Here is a 21568-nt window from a genome sequence, read left to right on the forward strand (position 1 = left end):
TCACCCCTTTTAGAGTAGCAACAGGCCAGGTTTTCAGCCCCATGCCTGAACTACCCACAGAAGAACTCACTATCCCCTCACTTAAAGAATGGATAGACACGGTATGAAAAACATGGCCAGTAGTTAGGTTAGCCTTATAGGAAGCTAGAGCGCTTTTAAAATTCAAGCTGACAAGAAAAGAATGGAACCCAAACCTTTCCATGTTGGAGATAAGAGTTTATTTATCTACAAAATTCCTGAAGTCATTGCAGCCATCAAAAAAATTACGGCCAAATTTCACTGGACCTTTCCTGATCACTAGAGTTATCAACCCAGTAACAGTATTTGTATTTTTTGTATTTTGTATTTATTGGACATTTATAGGCCGCCCTTTTCCCTGAGGGGACTCAGGGCGGCTTACAATCAAAAAGGAAAGGGAGTGTAGGACAATACAAAAAGAAATGTGAACAAAAGTAAATTAAACAGTAAAACTCAACATTCACAGTAGAAATACTCCTTCCAAAGGCACTCAGGCAAGTCCATCCAGTATTTCACATTAGTTTATTCAAACGAGAAGTAATCTCACAACTCAGAATACCTGCACCTACACCACCTGTTCCTATCATGGTAGAAGATGAACAACACTTTGAAATTAAGGAAATCCTTTACTCTAGGACCCACAGGGGGAAAACCCAATACTTAATTGCTTGGAAGCTTTTACTTTCATCCCAAAATGAATGGGTAGCTAAACACCATGTTAGGGCCTCTACCCTATTGAAAAAAAATCCACTCCCAATACCCTGACAAACCTTGTTAAAATACTATGATGGAATTTTTGTTTCTATCTTTTCATAGGTGTATCTCTCCTTTTTCTAAAGAACTGCAGCATGTCATATCTCTAAAAGTGATACTGCCATTCAATTGGGAGGAGGGGGGACTTGGAGCCAATTTATTGACAATGCCTGTGACAACTGATATTTTACAGCTGGTTTCCTGGTGCCAAAAGGCCTGTGATCCCATTAACTTTTGTGGAATGTTTATGATGTTTTACTTTAGTGTCTAATGGAAGCTAGCCATGGGAATGTATGTTTATTCGGCTCTCAGTGCAGTTGATGAACATCTTCACACTTGTGTATTGGCTAGAATCTGCATTCTAGTAAAGAGGAGGGGTCGCTATTACTTTAATTCTACTTGCATTGCCTAAAGCGATTCAGATGTTGCTTTGCCTCTAATGGCTTCCATTCTTCTTAATTAAAGGTTCCTTTTGAAATAGTCCATTTCAAGAGTCTTCACTTTCTTAAGTTAGGAGAGGAGCCCTTTACAATTTCTTTGGTAGTAAATGCACATATTAAGGAAAAGTATTCAGGAAAAACATATTTTAGAAAAGATATATATTTGACACAGGTCTGGAAATAAATGTGAATTTTCATTTTTAAATCACTACTTTTGTAGAGAACTAATATGGGCAGAAATAGACATACATACAGATTTGATGTGGATTGGTTCCAGTTCCCAAGATTGAATGAGAACAGCCATAAAAAGCCTTTTCTCCCTCTCTTAATATAAGCTTACAGAGATTAAGAAAGCTTGAGAGAAAATAGATTTGTGTATAAAGCCAGTTCTGATATTGGGGGGAAAATCTAAATTTTGTATGTTATCAAAAGCAATTTCTTTCCGGGAGCCTGTCGCTGAGGAGGGCTCAACCGAGCTCTCTCAGAGATTTGGTCTGTATATCTAAATAAGATCATAGATATTACCCCTTTTTGGCTATAAAGGGGCAGGGAGTAGCTCTGTGGTTAGGGTCTATTCGTAATTCACAGCCTTTCTCTTTTTTTTTTGGCTGTGGACAGAGATTAGATCCAGCGTGAGCGGAGCTTTTATCTCCAGCCAGTTCTTCTCAGCTGCCTTTTTTTGCAGCCCTAGACAGGCGATCCCCCCCCCCCCAGGACAAAGCAAAGTTGTTTGAAGCTAGGATTAATACGGGCGGGTCCCACTCCTGTGAGATTTATGCTTTTATTACTATCTTAAATACCAGCACCATTTGTCTTAGAGGCTTCTTTGTTTAAACGGACTTCAAAATGGCGATTTCTCTCCGTTGGTGACTGATAGGGGATGTACGTAGCCGGTTTTACCTTCCTGCAGACCGCTCCTTAACAAAATAACTTTTTTTGGTTTTTTTGGAAACAGAGGGGAGCGAAAGTGCTGTTTATTTGTTTATTTATAATGGCACCCAGGTCAAAATCGAAGCGTCTCTCTACAAATGTGCCTAAAGAATCTGTGAATGAGCTTAAAGAATTTACACTGGAATCGCAGCCCTTGTCTCCTACGCCCTCTACTGGAGAATTCTTAACACAGGAATTTTTTTTTCAAATGTTTAATGATTTTAAACAAGAAATTAAGGAATTTGTATTGGAGCTATATGGTGATTTAAAGTCTAAAATTGACCAAATGAAGGCGAATACGTTTGCAGCCGTGTCTGCCCTGTCAGATTATACCGCTGAAATAGAGAATAAATTGGAAAGTTTGGAGGAGGCTAATTCTAATTTGACTACTAATATTCAAATATTACAACAAAAAATTAGAGACACCCAAGAACAGCTCGTTATGATAAACTTTAATAAGAAGGCATTCGCAATAAGAGTCAGAGGATTCCGCGAAAAGGAGTGAGAGAATCTGAAACAGACCTTTGTTGAAGCCCTCAGCCATGCGGTGGGAAGCCCGGGACTTAACTTTGATTGGCAGATTCGGAAAATCTATCGCCAGAATTCGTTGGTAGCGGAACAGCGACAGCTCCCGAGGGACATAATCATATATTTCTCCACAAAAGAATCCAGAAACGCGATCATGCAAAAATTTTACAATAATAGATTGAGAGTTGATGGCCAGGACTTGACTGTCTTCAAAGAAATACCTTTCCAGATGTTAAAGGCAAGAAGGGACTATACCTTTTTAACTAAAGAGCTTAGAAATCATCAGATTCAATATAAATGGGAGGCCCCAGCCGGCATTACGGTCACATTTGAGAATCAAAGACTTCGTCTCAATTCTGTTTCGGAGGCTCGAGATTTCTATTACAAGACTTTGAAGGCGGGACTTCCTGATTCACTTGGAAAAGAGGAGAGACAAGCCGAAGGAGAAGGCAAGCAACAGACCACATGGCTGCAAGATGGAGGGGGTAGCTCCCCCTCCCTTGGAGAAGCAGAAAAGCGGAGTTTGAGGATTTAGACATTCTAAAATATTCACCAAAGTTGTGGATTGAATGGGGGTTTGCGACCTCTCTCCGGCAGAAAAAGCGGAATGTATTGGTGGGGTGATACTGAATATATATATGTAAAATGCATGCAGAATGATTTACATTGTTTAAATCTTGTTAGAAGGGAAAGTTTGAAGAGATTATTTTAAAATAGAAGGTAAACTGATTCTTGTTGAAACTATTATTTGAATATGTGGAATGATCTATGCTATTTAATTTTTATTAGAAGGGAAAGCTTGGTGAAATTATTTTGAGCTAGATTTTAAACTAATGTTTGTATAAATTTGATAGTGGCAAATATTAGAGAAGCAAGGGATGAGGGTAAAATGCATGCGGAATGATTTACGTATATTGGTGGGGTGATACTGAATGTATATATGTAAAATGAATGCAGAATGATTTATGTTGTTTAAATTCTGTTAGAAGGGAAAGCTGGATGACATAATTTTAAAACGGAAGGTAAACTGATTCTTGTTGAAAGTATTATTTGAATATGTGGAATGATCTATGCTATTTAATTTTTATTAGAAGGGAAAGCTTGGTGAAATTATTTTGAGCTAAATTTTAAACTAATGTCTGCATAAATTTGATAGTGGTAAATATCAGAGAAGCAAGGGATGAGGGCAAAATGCATGCGGAATGATTTACGTTGTTTAAATCCTATTAGAAGGGAAAGCTGGTCGGGATCATTTCAAGATAGAATGCAAACTGATTTTTGTGTAAAGTAATACTTGATCCACGCTGCTTAAACTTTACTAAGAAGGGAAAGTTTGGTCAGATTATTTTGAATTATTGTTTGAAATTAAGGTTAAGAAAGGGAAAGTTTGATTATTCTTCTATAAAGTAATATTTGAATATGTGGAATGATCCACGCTGCTTAAATTTTACTAGAAGGGATTATTTTTGAGTTAGATTGTATATTGATGTCTATACAAATTTGGATAAATGTTTATCTGAATACAAGGTTAAGGAAGAGGAATGGGAGAGTCTACAGGAGGTCGGGGTAAATAACAAAGAAGCAAGAGACGAGAATAAAATATAGATAGAATGACTTACACTATTTAAGCATATATAAAGATGGGGGGCTGAGCTTAACACAAAGAGTTTCTTTTTTTTTTTCCTTTTTTGGTTTTTTTTTTTTCCTTTAATATATTGCTTTTATTTTTAATCCATACGAACATAAGATACTTTAGATAGAAGGCAGTGCCAGGTGTGGGCCCTGGGAAGTCGGGAGGAGTAGGGATGGGGATTTATGGGGGGTGGGTGGGTGGGTGTTAACATAGTCTCAATAAGAACAAGAATGCACTTATATACGGTTGTTCTTTTTTTTTCCTTTTTTTTTCTCTTTTCTTTCTTTAAATTTTTTTTCCTTGGTTTATTTTACTTTTTATTAGATTATAATAAACAACACTTGAATAAAGGAATACACCAAGGAGGGAGGTAGAGGGAAAGAGGAGGGAGGAGTAAGGAAGGAGTAAGGGGAATGTAAGGAGGGCGTGTTGGGAGTAAGGGGAGAAGGAAGGTTTGAGGGGAAAGGGAAGTAGGAGGGGAGCGTTAGAGGGAGGAAAGGAAAGTTGGAGGGGGTAGATGGGGTGTATGGAGGATGGAAGTGTCAGGTGGGGTTGTGAATGATGAGTTGTGTTTTCTTTTTTATTTTTTTATATTTTTTTTATATTTTTTTCTTATAGCAAATACCCTGTATATAAGTGATTGTAAAATGGAATGTGAAAATGAATAAAATATATTTAAAAAAAAAAAAAGCAATTTCTTTCCAAATTCCCCATTTACCTTCGCAGATCACACTTTTGTATATGCCTTGTTTGGTGGATTTGGAATTGTACTAGTTCAATAGATAATACAAATCTGTTGTACTCTTTATAATACTTAGTAGCTTCTCAAACAGAGTTTGCTAGAGGAGTTATTCATTGCTAAATATCCCTTCTTTTGCTTTTTAAATTTTTTTTCAAAATAAATTTAGATCCTATCAGATATATTTCACCATTTATGTTCTACAGTGAGTTAAGAACAAAAAATAAAGTCAGACCAAAATGTAGCATTGGTCATGGGTACTCAAAAAACCAAATATATTTCAAAATACCGCCTGTCTAAGGAAAAGTATCTATGATTTCCAATATGATGTTTTTGCAAAACTGGTAGTAATATTTTTTACTCTTCTTTTCTCTCCCCTTTCAAGGGATCTCTTAATAAAGATACAATACAGATGAATACTTATGTGGCCTTGTACAAATTTGTACCACAGGAGCATGAAGATTTGGAAATGAGGTAATGCTAGTATACACTGTATATTTCATTTTGTTGTGATTGGCTTGCTTAGCTAATTTTATTGAAATCAAAAACAATAGTTTTTAATCCCATCAACATTGTATCACCTAAACATTACAGATAATTTTGTATAATTCTACAATGCAGCCTGATGGGTGAATATATGACAGAATATACTGATGCTTTTGCATATTAATAGAGACATGTAAACTAATTGCACCTAATTCTGTTCTTTTAATCATAGGCCAGGAGATAGAATTATACTTCTGGAGGATTCAAATGAAGATTGGTGGAAGGTACAATTAAAATAGCTTCAATAATGATAAAATGGAAAAAAAAAATGAATATTGTATTATACTTTGTTGGTCAATACATTAGTACAAATTAATTTATAACCCAATACTCTGTTGTAGAACTATATTTTTTCCAGCATAGTTCTTTTGTTAGCTACTCTTTTTCATAGTGAGAAAAAAGGAAACCTTCCTTCTGTTTCAGATTAAAATCTGAGTAGAGCAGGAGAATGCAAACAACCCATCAAATTATCTGGTTATCTACATTAGAAATTGTCACCAATTATAAAACCAACAAGGTGTTCTCCAAATATATTTGATTATAGCGTGCACTATCCTCAATCATCATGCAAACCACTTGCTAAATATTGATGAAGGAAATTGTAGTCTGCCATACTTGGGGTGCCAATGTAGGGGAAGATGGGTTATAGCATCTGGCCAAAGCTAGAATGATTAAACTTCAAATTCCTTTGAACTTTAATGAAACTCAGTGAGTGATTTAGACTCGGTGTGAGCTATTTTATAAGGCTAGCCATCTTAGTAGTTGAAGGGAAAACATAACATTTCACCTTGATGAAGTGATAGAAAAATAACAAATACAAAATATGCTTTAATACTATGTAATGGTCACCATGTCCTATTCACAGGGAAAAATAGAAGGTCGAATTGGTTTTTTTCCTGCTAATTTTGTTCAAAGATTACAAGATGAAAATGTTTTCAAATGTATCAGAACATTTATTGGATGCAAGGAACAAGGACAGATAACTCTAAAAGAGAACCAAGTAAGTAAACTTAGAACTCTTTTCTCTGTTTTAGAATTTTAAGGACCCATCTTCTCTTTTAAAAAAAACAATCCCTTGAAATTCCATGATTCAGTAGCCGAGCTAGCGGTTGAGTTCCCCAGTCTTATTGTTCTGGGGGATTTCAACCTGCCTTTGCTTGGCAAACGCTCTGATGGGGCGCAGGAGTTCATGGCTTCCATGACAGCCATGGACTTGACCCAAGTAATTCGGGGTCCGACTCATACAGCGGGTCACACGCTGGTATTTCTCTCGGAGCAGTGGAGACGTGATCTAGATTTGAAGGGCATTAAGACCTTGCCCTTGTCATGGTCTGATCATTTCCTACTGAGGCTTGACTTTTGGAAACCAATCCCCCACTGCAGGGAGGGGAAACCGATTAGGTGGTTCCGCCCCAGATGTCTGATGGACCCTATGGGATTTCAGACGGCGCTTGGTGAAATACCTGACGCTCTCGTCCACAGTCCGGCGGAGTCTTTGGTCACTGCTTGGAATACAGCGGCGGCAGAGGCTCTAAACCGGATTGCGCCTTTATGGCCTCTCCGCGGTAGTGGATCCAGGAGGGCTCCTTGGTTCACCGAGGAACTCCGGGAGATGAAGCGACAAAAGAGATGCCTAGAGCGACACTGGAGAGCCAGTAACTCTGAATCTGACCGAAAACAATTAAGAGCTTTTATTAGGACTTATCTAGTGGCGATACAGGCAGCAAAATGTGCGCATTTTTCCACTCTTATTGCATCTGCAGAATCGCGCCCAGCTGCCCTGTTTAGAATAGCCCACTCCCTCTTGAAAGGGAGGGATGTGGACGGCCCTTTACAGGGTAGAGCTGAGGAATTTGTCCAGTTTCTGTCTGATAAAATCGCTCGGATTCGGACGGACCTGGACTCCAATTGGACGGTACCAGGCGAGGCGCCGGGGGAAAGTCTTGAGCGGATTTTATGGAGCGAGTTTCAACTTGTCACTCCTGAGGAAATGGACAAGGCCATGGGAGCGGTGAGTGCCTCCACCTGTATACTGGACCCGTGCCCCTCCTGGCTGGTCTCGAACAGCAGGGAGGTGACACGTGGCTGGCTCCAGATGATTGTTAACACCTCTCTTTGGGAGGGATCCATCCCGCACCCCTTAAAGGATGCAGTGGTGAGACCCCTCCTGAAGAAACCTTCTCTGGACCCAGCCATTTTGAACAACTATCGTCCAGTCTCCAACCTCCCTTTCGTAGGGAAGGTTGTTGAGAAGGTGGTGGCCTTTCAACTCCGATGGACCTTGGATGAAACAGATTATCTAGATCCCTTTCAGTCAGGTTTCAGGCCTGGTTACTCCATCGAAACTGCTTTGGTCGTGCTGACCGATGATCTCTGGTGGGCCAGGGATAGGGGTCATTCCTCTATCCTAGTGCTCCTTGACCTCTCAGCAGCCTTCGATACCATCGACCATGGCATCTTTCTACGACGGTTGCGAGAGATGGGAGTGGGAGGCACTGTCCTACGGTGGTTCTCCTCCTACCTCTCGGACAGGTCGCAGTCGGTGTTGGTTGGAGGGCAGAGATCGACCCCTAGGCCCCTCAATTATGGGGTGCCGCAGGGCTCGGTCCTGTCTCCCCTCCTAATTAACATCTACATGAAGCCGCTGGGTGAGATCATACGCCGGCACGGGATTAAATACCACCAATACGCGGACGATACTCAACTGTATCTCTCCGCCCCATGCAAACTCAGCGAAGCAGTAGAAGTGATGTGCCAGTGCCTGGAGGTTTTCAGGGTCTGGATGGGAGTGAACAAGCTTGCACTCAATCCCGACAAGACTGAGTGGCTATTGATGCTCCCTCCCAAGGATGGTCCAGTTATTCCATCTCTTAGCCTGGGAGGGGTGAAATTATATGCCCCTCAGAGAGGGTTTGCAATTTGGGAGTCCTCCTGGATCCACAGCTGACATTAGAACATCATTTGTTGGCTGTGACCAGGGGGGGGGGGGCTTTGCCCAGGTTCGCCTGGTGCACCCGTTGTGACCCTATCTGGACCAGGAGGCCCTTCGGATGGTCACTCATGCCCTCGTCACCTCAATACTGGATTACTGTAATGCGCTCTACATGGGGCTGCCCCTGAAGAGTGCTCGAAGACTGCAGTTGGTCCAGAATGCAGCCGCGCGAGCGATAATGGGTGTACCTAGATACACCCATGTTACACCTATCCTCTGTGAGCTGCACTGGCTCCCCATTGGTCTCCGGACACGCTTCAAGGTGCTAGTCGTTACTTTTAAAGCCCTACATGGTTTAGGACCTGGTTACCTGAGAGACCGCCTCCTGCCATTTACCTCCCAAAGACCGATAAGATCACACAGATTGGGCCTCCTCCGGGTGCCATTGGCGGGTCAATGTTGGCTGGCGACCCCCCGGGGGAGGGCCTTCTCTGTTGCTGCCCTGGCCCTATGGAATGATCTCCCCATAGAGATCCAGACCCTCACTACTCTTCTGGACTTCTGTAAAGCTACTAAGACCTGGCTGTTCCGGCAGGCCTGGGGCTGTTGATCAGCATCCAGCCCCATTTTAAGTGGTATGTATGTTGAGTAATTTTAAATAACTGTATTTCTATTTTTAATTTTTATATTCCCTTGTTGTCTGTAAGCCGCCCAGAGTCCCCCTGGGAGTGGGCAGCATACAAATGCTAATAAACTTCCAAACTTCCAAACTATTTGAGATTCAAACCCATGGATAAAATAGTCAACACAATTAATAGAAAGCTGGTCCAAGGCAAAGGTTGTCATGCTTGCTGAAAAAAAGATTATATACATGCCCCAATGCATATAGGAAAAAAAGTAATTTTGCTATTTTTATAAACATACAAATATATTTAAATCAAGGGGTTACTATGGAATTATGCTGGTATCAGAATTAATAGGAATACGTTGTAAAAGCAAAAACTCTTATCTTCAACAGAACGGTGAAAAAATACATTGGTTGTTGACTTATCCCAATAATCAAGCTAGAGCAATTTTTTGGGATATTGCTGTAAGAAAACATATTAATGGAGAGTCATAGCCATTTGCAATGGAAGCAAGTGAGCAATTTCTACCAATTATAGAGTATATTTTTGTGACAGTACAAATAGCTATGGAAGAACAGGGAGGGCTAAATGTCAGTGGCCAACTTAGCTTATAAAAAATAAAGAGTGAAAAATATCTGCCTTACGCCAGACTAGGTTTTTTGACATTTAGTTTAATCATAGATAAATACATACACCATCATTTTAGTCATTGTCTATCCACTGCAGGATGAAGGACTCTTCTGCATGATTCCAACTATATGGTCCTGAATTCCTTTTGCCAATTGGGTCCACATACATACATACATAATGTAAGGCCCAGCCTCTCCCCCTTAATCAAGGAAATAAAGACTCTTGAAACTTTGCATTTCAAAAGGAAGCTTTTATTGAGAAAGAGGTGAAAGCTAGGCAAAAGCAAAGCAGGATCTGGGGTCCTTAAGGCAATACAATAGGAATAAAAGAAGTTGGAATTCCCTCCCAACCATCCAATGTGGATTTAGCCAATCTGCACATGTGAACATGTTGTTTGTAAGGAAACTAATAAGAAGACTTTCTCAGGCTTGTTTCCTGAATGATGCAGTCCACATGGCTCTCCCTCCCTATCCATTCCGTGAAAAGTGAAAAAGTGCCTGGTCTCTAGGCACCAGGCTAGCAGTTATAAAGTGATTAATTACATGGTATAGAATATATAGGAAAGAACGATAGAAAGGTCTATAGGGAGTATGGGACCCGGGGAGGGTTGATTCAGATGGCTCAGACAGGCTTGGGGGGAGTCTGCCAGGGCACAGGCCAGAGCTAACTAATGGGCATGGGTCAGGAGTGCTGGGTAGGGTTGGGATTCTGGGGGACACATTAAGCCATTCCATTGTGGGGTTCACCATCTCTACTGTTTGTGGGAGAGGCAAATATGGTTAGGAGTGAGGGCCAAATTATGTTTGGGGGATGCGAGTTCGCTGTTTAAGAGAGATCATGCATTCCGGCCCTCATTGCCCTTCTCGCACCCCCGGGTGCTCGGGATCACAGGACCCTGGTCTCCGGCTGGTATCGTTTAACGCCAGGTCCATGGTACATAAGGCTCCCCTCATTTACGACCTCATACAAGAGGGTAGAACGGACCTGGCGTGCATTACAGAGACCTGGTTGGGCCATGAGGGGGGTGTTCCACTTAGTGAATTATGCCCACCAGGCTTCTGGGCGTTTCACCAACCGAGAGCCCAGGACAGGGGTGGTGTGGTGGTGGTGGTTATTAGGGAAAGTCTCGGACCTCAGGAGGTCACTCTGCCTCAGATAGGCGGGTGTGAGTCTCTTTTTGTGAAATGGGGCCTTGGAGTTCAGGTGGGCCTTTTTGTTACATACCTGTCTCCCTGCTACGTTTCATCGGCCCTGCTGGGGGTGCTGAATGTGTTAGCCAGATTGTTGGCGATTGATTTCCCCAGGCTTATGATCCTGGGGGATTTCAACCTGTCTTCCATTGGCGACACATCTGAGTCAGCTCGGGAGTTCATGACTTCCATGATGGCTAGGGCCCTAACTCAGTTAATTCAAGACCCCACCCATAACAGGGGACACACGCTCAACCTGATTTTTGTCTCTGGGCAGTGGATGAATGATCTAGATTTAGGGGATATTTCTATCCAACCCTTGTCATGGTCGGATCATTTCCTCATCAGGCTTGACTTCCATAATGCTATCCCTTGCAGCAGGGAGGCAGAACCGACTAGATGGTTCCGCCCCAGGCACCTGATGGACCCTGAAAGGTTCCTGATGGAGCTTAGGACTTTTCCTGAATCCCTTGCTCAGAGCTCAACTGAAGGCCTAGTGGAAGCCTGGGATAGGGCGGCCACTGGGGCCTTGGATCGCATTGTGCCTTTGTGGCCTCTGACCCAGTGTCAATCCCGGGTAGCTCCCTGGTTTACTGAGGAGCTCCGGGAGATGAAACACCAGAAAAGATGCCTAGAGAGTGGTTGCAGGGGCAGCCGGTCCAAATCCGACTGAACACTTGTAAGAATTCATATTAAATCCTACTTAGTGGCGATAAAAGTGGCAAAATGGCAACATTTTCCCGCTCTTATCGCATCCGCAGATAACTGCCCAGTTGCCCTGTTTAGGGTGACCCGCTCCTTACTTAACCAAGGAACTGGGAAAAACTCCTTGCAGGGTAGAGCTGAATAATTTGTTCAGTATCTGCAGGATAAAATCGCTCAGATCTGGACAGGCTTGGACTCTGACTGGGTAGATTCGGGTGAGTCGACGGGGATGAATCTTGTGAGACTATCTGGGATGAGTTTGACCCTATGACCCCCAAGGGCATGGACAAGATTATGGGGAGACTCAGTGCTGCCACTTGTGTGCTGGACCCGTCTCCCTCTTGGTTAGTTTCGACTTCCCAGGAGGTGACACGAGGCTGGCTCCAGGTGATTACCAACACTTCATTGAGAGAGAGGTTCTATCCCACTGCCTTGCTGATGATACCCAACTTTTCATCTCTAACCCAAACCACCTAAACGATGCGCTCAATGTGATGTCCCGATGCCTGGAAGCTGTGCAGATCTGTATGGGGAGGAACAGGCTCAAGCTCAATCCCTCCAAGATGGAGTGGCTGTGGTTTCTGTCATCCCGATTTGTGCATCTTGTTCCATTTTTGATGATAGGGGAAAAATTTTAGCCCCCTCAGAGAGGGCCTGCAATCTGGGAGTCCTCCTGGATAAGCGGCTTAGTTTAGAAGAACACCTGATGGCTGTGACCAGGGGGGTCTTTTATCAGGTTTGCCTGGTACGTCAGTTGCGCCCCTTCCTGGATTGGGATGCTCTGTGCACAGTCACTCATGCCCTTGTCCTTTCTCGCCTGGACTACTGCAATGCTCTCTATGTGGGGCTGCCCTTGAAGAGCACCCGGAGGCTTCAGCTGGTCCAGAATGTGGCCGCGCAGGTTATCATAAGGGTACCTAGGTGCTCCCAAGTTGCCGGTTGTTTTCCGGGTGCGATTCAAGGTACTAATTATGACCTCCATGGCTTAGGCCCAGGGTACCTGCGAGACCACCTAATGCCACCAGTAGCCTCCCACCATCCAGAGCGATCCCACAGAGTTGGCCTCCTTAGGGTGCTGTCAGCCAGACAGTGTCAGCTAGCGACCCCCAGGGGGAGAGCCTTCTTTATGGGAGCACCTTCCCTCTGGAATGAGCTGCATCTGGAGCTTCACATAATCTCTGGTCCTTCTGACGCACCCTAAAAAGTTGGCTTTTCTAGCAAGCGGGCGTGGCCTGAACAGAATAAAATAAATGATTAATTTAATTGTTAATTTTAATCTAATTTTTAAAATTGTATTGTTAATATTAATTGGGTTTGTTTTTGGATACTTTATTTAATTTCCCTTTAAACTTTTGTTATATGTGTATTTTTTATGTTGTACGCTGCCGTGAGTCCTTTGGGAGAAGGGCGGCATATAAATCCAATAAACAAACAAACAAACAAACCCCCCCTCTTCCCTTGAAGAATGGCAGATTCACGAATCTGACACATACATCTCACAATATTCTTCTTCTTGTTGTGCCATATCCATCATTGGACATTGGCAATCATGTTGGCAATCATATTTTTGTCAACAACCACATGAAAAAGTGCTGCTGAGTTTTGTCCAAACTAGTCTCTTAGGTTTTGAAGCCATGAATTATTCTTCTTCTGCCTGGACCTTGTTTGCCTTCAATTTTTCTGTAGAGGATTAAGTAAAGTATGCCATATTTTTCTGGGTGTCTCATCACATGTCCAAACTATTATAACTTTTGCTTTTCTATGGCTTTGATGATATTCTTTTGCTTACCCAGGTGGCTTATCATCTCCTCATTTGTGATTTTGTCAGCCCAGCTTATATGTAACAGCCATCTGTAAATCCACATTTCAAGCTTCTAGTTTCTTCAAGTGGTTTTCAGTCAGAGATCAACTCTCTACTCTGTAGAGTACGATAGAAAAGGTGTAACATCCAACAAGCCTAATTTTCAATCTTAGGCTTGTATCATGACTGCAGAAGACCTTTATTATTTTGAAGAATGTGATCATGTCCCTGCTTTCATGTTAATTAAAACTGAGGTATGTGATCCTTTCAATTTTTTCTAGTGGTATTCCACATTCCTTCTGAATTTATGGTTTTTGAGGTGTCAAGCTTCAAGCCATATTTTTCAGATATTTTTGAGACTGTTGATGAGGAGCTAAAGATCTTCATGCTTACTGGCAAGCAGAACTGTATCATCAGCATATCTTAAATTGTTGATCTGGACACTGTTTACTTTGAGACCAGCATCAATGTTTTCCAGTGCTTCATTGAAAATTGACTCAGAGAAGATATTAAACAACAGCGGAGACAGCCTGTCTGACCCCTCTTCATATTTCTGCATCATCGGAGTATTTTTGGCCTAGTCTTACATTTGCTACCTGATGCCAATATAGATTCTTTATGATTAGGATGTCTGCCATCTAGTCCCATTGTTTCAGGATTTGTAATAGTTTGCTGTGTCTTATTTTATCAAATGCTTTTTCAAAATCAATGAAGCACATGTAAACTCTGATTGACATCTCTACAGTGCAGTACAAGAACTTGAATGCTGAATAGGGCATCTCCTGTACCAAGATTATTTCTGAAACCAAATTACTTAGACACTCCTCAATTTGTTGTATATTCTTGTGTGAATTATTCTCAGGAATATTTTCAGGGCATGACTCATTAGGCTTGTTTTTCTGTATTTGGTACACTTCTTTGCATTTATTTTTTGGGGGATTATCACAAAGGTTGACTTTAACCAATCATTTGGTATCTTTCCTGTTTCATATATTTGATTGAAGAGATGCAGTAAAAAATTTCTTCCAATTTTCTTCCAGCAATTTTAAAATTTCTACTGGAATATCATCAGGTCCTGTGGCTTTTCTTGTTTTTGCTATTTTTATTGCCTGTTCAACCTCCTCCATAGTAATATTTGGTCCAATTGTTATACTTCTCATATCAATATCATCCCTAGTGTCCTCAAAAAATTCTTCAATTTATTCCTTCAATCATTTTAGTTTTTCATCATCATCCAAGATTATTTCCCCCCTTGTCAACTAAGTTATTGGTTTTCTTTTTGTAGACACCTGCTGCTTCATTCACTTTTTTGTATAAGTTGAAATTATCATGAATACATTCTGTCTCTTCTATCTCTTTGCATCTCTTTGCAAACCACTTTTCTTTTGCCAGTTGAAATTTTCTTCTAATTGTTTTCTGCAATTCATTATATTTTTCTTTGTTTTCATTTTTATAAGAGTGTCTTTCATCCATGAGATGAATAATTTCCTCCACCATCCAGTGTTATTTCTTGTGGTACCCCTCTTCTTGTTTTGAGTTTCTTACCTTTACTTTTGCATTTTTAAATTTATTCCAATTCACTTCTACATCTTCATTATTTAGGTTGTTGGTTTCTCTTAAATGAATGTCTAGTTCTTCTTTTATCTTATCTCCATGTTTAATGATGAAGTCGCTGTCAATTCTTGGTTTAGGAGGATTTGGGTTTTTCATCTTTTTTAGTTTCACCTGAACTTCAGCAAGTAGCAGATTGTGATTGGATGGTACATTTGTGCCTAGGTATGTCTTTACTGATTTTACTGAATTTCTAAATCTTTTGTTCATTGTAAAATAGTGAATTTGGTTCCTTACTATATTATTCTGTGTATCTGCCGGTGATCTCCAAGTGTAGAGGCCTCTTTTTGGTAACTTGGAAAAAAGTATTCATCACATATTGCCTACATTCCTTGCAGAAGTCTACAAATCTGTCACCTTTACCATTTCTGGTACCTAAGCCAAAGTTTCTAACTACAGGAACATCACTTCCTTCTCTCACTTTTGCATTGAAGTCCCCCATGAGTATTATGATATCATCACTTTGTGGGGTTTTCAGTACACTGCTTATATCTTCATAGAACTTCTCTAAATCCACATTTCAAGTTGTAATTTTGGGTTTATCATGCTTCTAGCAGACTGGGAGATTCTTACCACCCCTGCCCTATTTAAAGGGGTGTCCGTACTTGAGTCCATTGTTAGGTTTTACCACTGTTTACATGATTTTCCTGTGAAATATATAGTGTAATAGTCTTCCCTTTGCTTTCTACACGGCTGTGCACAAGCTGTTCAAGTGGCTACCACCACACCATGTGCTGTTCTTCTGAAGCTGAAGACCAATGGTATCTGCCTTCGGTTGGTACTGATAAGCCATCTGCCACTCACCAGGCCTGTTGGTCCATGGGAGGTATTTGATTCCCTCCAACCCACCATTATAGCATAAAAGCAATACTGAGTGACTTCCGGGGGTGGATGCTGTCGCCGAAGGGGGCTCAACGGAGCTCCTCTCAGAGATCTGGTCTGTATATCTAAATAAGATCAAAGATATCACCCCTTTTTGGCAAGAAAGGGGCAGGGAGAAGCCCAGTGGCTAGGGTCTATTCGTAGTTCACAGCCTTCTTCCTTTTTTTTGGCTGTGGACGGAGATTAGATCCAGCATTAGCTGAGCCCTTATCTCCAGCCAGTTCTTCTCAGCTGCCTTTTTTGCAGCCCTAGACAGGAGACTCCCCCCTCAGGACAAAGCAAAGTTGTTTGAAGTTATGATTAATACGAGCGGGTCCCACCCCTGAGAGGTTTTACTTTTATTACTATCTTAAACACCAGCCTCGTTTGCCCTAGAGGCTTCTTTGTTTAAACGCATTACAAAATGGCGATTTTTCTCCGTTGGTGACTGAAAGGGGATGTACTTAGCCGGCTTTATCTTCCTTGAGACTATTCCTCATTAACTACCCAAAACCTACAAACAAAGAATTTTTTTTGGAAATTGAGGGGAGCGAGAGCGCTGTTTGTTTGTTTATCTCTTTACTCATGATGGCTCCCAGGTCAAAGCCGAAGCGTTTTTCTACGAATGTGCTTAAAGAATCTGTTACAAAATCGCTGCCCTTGTCTCCTACGCCCTCTACTGGAGATTTCTTAACACAGGAATTTTTTTTCCAAATGCTTAATGACTTTAAACAGGAAATTAAAGAATTTGTATTGGAGTTATATGATAACTTAAAGACTAAGATTGCCCAAATGAAGGCGAATACGTTTGTAGCCGTGTCTGCTCTGACAGATTACACCGCTGAAATGGAGAATAAATTGGAAAGTTTGGAGGAGGCTAATTCTAATTTGACTACTAACATGCAAACATTACAACAAAAAATTAGAGATACTCAAGAACAGCTCGTTATGATAAATTTTAACAGGAAGGCATTTGCAATAAGAGTCAGAGGATTGCGTGAAAAGGAGCGAGAGAATTTGAAACAGACTTTTGTTGAGGCCTTCAGCCATGTGGTGGGAAGTCCGGGACTTAATTTTGATTGGCAGATTCGGAAAATCTATCGCCAGAATTCGTTGGTAGCAGAACAGCGACAGCTCCCGAGGGACATAATCATATATTTCTCCACAAAAGAATCCAGAAATGCGATCATACAAAAGTTTTACAATAATAGGTTGCGAGTTGATGGGCAGGATTTGATTGTCTTCAAAGAAATACCATCCCAGATGTTAAAAGCAAGAAGAGACTATACTTTTCTAACTGAAGAGCTTAGAAAACACCAGATTCAGTATAAATGGGAAGCACCAGCTGGCATCACGGTCACATTTGAGAATCAAAGATTTCGTCTCAATTCTGTTTCGGAAGCTCAAGATTTCTATTATAAGACTTTGAAGGCGGGACTTCCTGACTCACTCGGAAAAGAGGAAAGACAAGGCGGAGGGGAAGGCAAGCAGCAGACCACATGGCTGCAAGACGGAGGGTGTAGCTCTCCCCCTCCTGGAGAAGCAGAAGAGCGGAGATCGAGGATTTAGCTATGTCTTCAAAATATTTGTTTGGTTTAAGATACGGTAATCCTGTTTAGACCCAACAATTTGCAAGATATTCAGTCTCTAGACTACGATGTTTTCCTATTAGACATTTCAAAATATTTCTCAAAGTTGTGGATTGAATGGGGGTTTGCGATCTCTCTCCGGTTGAAAAAGCGGAATTGGATACTGGTGGTGTGATATTGGGACTGAATTACGTGGAGCGGATGTTGAACACATTTCACGGGACTTATATGTTTGAACTTTAACTTAAATTGTTCAGGACTTTAAAGTGAAGAGAGTGGAGATGGTAATTTTACTGAATTTTGGTTTGGGAGGAAGGGAGCCGGGTAACGCGGGGTAGGTGGAGGGGTAGCGAAAGCTTGATCAGATTACTTTGAGTTAAAAGGCAAACTGACTCTTGTGTGAATTATTATTCGAAAATAAGGTTAAGAAAGATTAGTTGGAGTGACTACAGGAAGTAGTGGTAAATATCAGAGAAGCAAGGGATGAGGGTAAAATTCATGCGGAATGATCTACGTTGTTTAAACTCTATTAGAAGGGAAAGCTTGGTGAGATTATCTCGAGACAGAATGTAAACTGATTCTTGGGTAAATTATTATTTGAATAGGTGGAATGATCCACACTGTTTAAATCCTACTATAAAGGAAAGTTTGGTGAGATTATTTTGAGCTAGATCGAAAACTGATGTCTGCATAAATTTGCATAAATTTTTATTTGAATATAAGGTTAAGAAAGATGAACTGGGGAGTCTACAGGAAGTTCGGGTAAATAACAAAGAAGCAAGAGACGAGAATAAAATATATATAGAATGATTTATACTGCTTAAACATTAATAAAGATGGGGGGCTGAGCTTAATACAAAGAGTTTTTTTTCTTTTTTCTTTTTTTTTCTTTTCCTTTTTATAATTTGTAATTTTTTTTTGTATCAATTTTTTTCTTATATTACTTTTATTTTTAATTCATAGGATCACAAGATATTTTAGAAGGGGTTTGACAGAGGACAATGCCAGGTGTGGGCCCTGGGAAGTCGGGGGGGACTAGGGAGGGGGACCTATGGGGGGTGGGTGGGTGGGTGGTAATATAGTTTCAATAAGAAGAAGAATGCACTTGTATACGGTTGTCTTTTCTTTTTTTTTTCTTTCTTTATATTTTTTTCCTTGGTTTTTTTTTCTTTCTCTTTTTATCATATTTTGTTTCCTATTTTCTATCTTTATAGTTCAATATTAATAAATAAGAGTTGAATAAAGGAATACACCAAGGGGAGAGGTAGAAGGAAAGAAGAGGGAGGAGCAAGGAGGGAGTGAGAGGGGAATGTAAGGAGGGTGTAAGAAGGAAGGTTTGAGGGGAAAGGGAAGTAGGAAAGGGGAGTGTTAGAGGGAGGAAAGGAAAGTTGGAGGGGGAAGATGGGGTGTATGGAGGTTGGAAGTGTCAGGTGGGGTTTTGTCTTATGCTGAATGATGATGAATCGTGTTTTCTTTTTTCTTTTTTATTTTATTTTATTTCTTTTCTTATAGCAAATATCCAGTATATAAGTGATTGTAAAATTGAATGTGAAAATGAATAAAATATATTTAAAAAAAAAAGCAATACTGAGTACCCCCCCCCCCCAATCCACCACCTAGGAATGCACTCTGTGTGGGTTTCAGGCTCCCCTTAAGAGACCTCACAAATTAGCAAACAAAAATAGAAGCATAATGTAGAACAGATAACTTGAATCCGCTGCTCAATATAAACACATGCAAAAAATACATCCAACAATCATTTCTATCCATTCTAATCCAGACCAGGAAAATAGTCAAGTCTTCAAGGAATTCTGGAATGTCAATAGGGTGGAAGTCACATAATTTCAGGAAGGATCTCACTCCAGAGGGCAAACATCACAACACAGAAATGTTAATATTGCTGCCTGCTCTTTTGACTCCCCACAATCCATTTGCAATTTTGTTTCCTCCTCCCAGGCCAAAGTCCCATTCACTAATTACCTCACTCACCCTACACATCACAATATTATGTGCAGCTAAATTTCCAATATGAAATTACACTTCTTTTTTTGATAAGAATGTTTTAAAAATTAATGGACGCTTCTCAGGCCTACATTTTGACATAAACTCTTAATGAGAGTTTGTATATGCTGTATAAAGCAGGAATATCAAAACAGTAATATGCTTGTCATGGGAACTAAAAAAGATTTTACACATCATGTTTTATCAACAGGACCACTGTATAATGTTATTCAGAAGGGCAGAGGTTTTTTTTTAGCACCCTTACTTATGCCAAGTCACTTGCCCAGAAAGTGAGGCAAATTGTATTTATATGGCTTTGTAGCTTTGTTCCTTCAAGTTGCTTATAGCTAAGGTAACCAGGCATCCCACTTTTGGCAGGACAGTCATGATTTTGCACAATTTGTCCTGCGTCCTGCGGCGTTCTTAAAAAGTCCCGATTTTTTTTAAATTTTTATCTTTACCAAGGTAAAGAGGCTGCAAGACTGTGGCAGATACAGGCCGCCTGCGGGTCTTACTGATTTTCTAGGATACATACAAGTTGCCCACTATGTCCTCCATATTCGGGGAGAGACACTCACTCCTGCGCAGCACGATCATGCCACAGGTTTTCAAAGCCACACTCTTGATTGGCTTGCAAATGGCCAGATGGTATTTTGTCCCTTCTGTCTCCCCGTGCTCAGAAATCAACTTCAGGAAGGTCCTTTGCTAGCAAGCAGGTTCTAGGATGCCTGCCGCCACCAAAAGGACTTTCCCGGAGTTGCTTTTTTGAGCAACGGGGAGACAGAAGGGACAAAGTACCATCCATTTTCCCCGTACCACGAGGGCAGCAGGAAGACTAGGACAGGGATCTCCTCTTGGATCAAGCCTGGGAGAGAAGCAGCAGAGAAAGGTAAACCAGCATTTTATATTTTATTTGCTTTATTTGCTTTCGGCCCAAGCAGGGCGGGGAAAACACCTTGCCAGAGGCTGCTGGAGAACTCTTTCCGAAGAGAGGGTTTGGGAACTGGGCGGGCGAGATTGGAGCGGGCAGGCAGGGAGCGCACTTGCTCCCTTTTCCCATGGCCTGCTTTTCCCCATGGAGCCTGTGGACACGGCTGCTGGCTGTGCAGGTGGCCTGGAGGGAAGCCCCGAACCTCCTGGCGTGGACCTGGCGTTGGAGATCCGCGTTTCCAAAGCGTAGCTTTATTTCACTCCTCTCCTGTTTTCTGGGGGGGAGCTACAAGAAGCGGGTGGTGGCCACTTGGGGAATATTTGTTGCCCCAGGAGATCTGCTCTTCCCCTCCCCTTACCTCCGAAGGGGAGGCCAGGCATGGGAGAGAGTGCTAATGATACTGACCGATTCCCTCCTGTTTCTGTGGGTTTGGGGGGGGGGGGAGTGAAGGTAATTGCAGAGCCTGGACTGAAGTTAGGAGGCTGACTCGCTACAATAAGTGGTGACCATTATTTGGAGGAAGAAAAAGTGTAGCCGTGCGACGGAGATTCGCTCTTTCAGAACCTGCATCATCTTTTTTTTCCAAATTAAAAAAAAGCCTTTTAAACATTCTTATTCCTAAAGGAAACAAAACCCATGAGGCTCGCTGGAGAACAGAGCAGAGGTGACATGCGAGGGGGAGGCGGGGTGCTGTGGTGGGGGGAGATGTTGCTGAAATAATTCGATCTGTCAGGAACACGGAGGTGGGGGGGGGAGGTCAGTGGGAAGCCTTTGCCGGCCCGACGCCAGCCATAGCTCTGAAGTTGCTTTCCTTTCTACGGAAGCAACAGATGTTTCCCTTGCTTAACATCTCGGCATTTTTCACATCGGGGTGGGCTGCAAGAGGGAGTGAGTGAAGACCTTTTCCAAATTGCTGGTGGTGGAGGTGCGGGCCCGTCGCCACCGCTCAGCAAAGCAGGTCCGGGGAAGTCCTTTGCGCTGGCTAGAAAAGGTCTTCACTCACTCCCTTTTGCAGCATGCCCTGATGCAAAAAATGCCGTGATCGGCACCCTTGGGGCTGCTGCTGCTGCGACGACCAGGGAGGCTCCACTGGTCTGGAACCCA

General features: G+C 41.8%; 1 protein-coding gene across 1 annotated transcript in view; it reads left to right on the forward strand.

Moving 5' to 3' along the window:
- STAC (SH3 and cysteine rich domain) overlaps positions 1 to 21568 on the forward strand; it is a 202612-nt gene that overhangs the window by 160779 nt on the left and 20265 nt on the right. Inside the window, exons 9-11 of the mRNA XM_032235867.1 lie at positions 5427 to 5515; positions 5760 to 5811; positions 6453 to 6587. Of these exons, the coding sequence (XP_032091758.1) occupies positions 5427 to 5515; positions 5760 to 5811; positions 6453 to 6587 (276 nt within the window). The remainder of the gene's footprint in view (positions 1 to 5426; positions 5516 to 5759; positions 5812 to 6452; positions 6588 to 21568) is intronic.

This window comes from Thamnophis elegans, chromosome Z (genome assembly GCF_009769535.1).
Source record: "Thamnophis elegans isolate rThaEle1 chromosome Z, rThaEle1.pri, whole genome shotgun sequence".
NCBI lineage: Eukaryota > Metazoa > Chordata > Lepidosauria > Squamata > Colubridae > Thamnophis > Thamnophis elegans.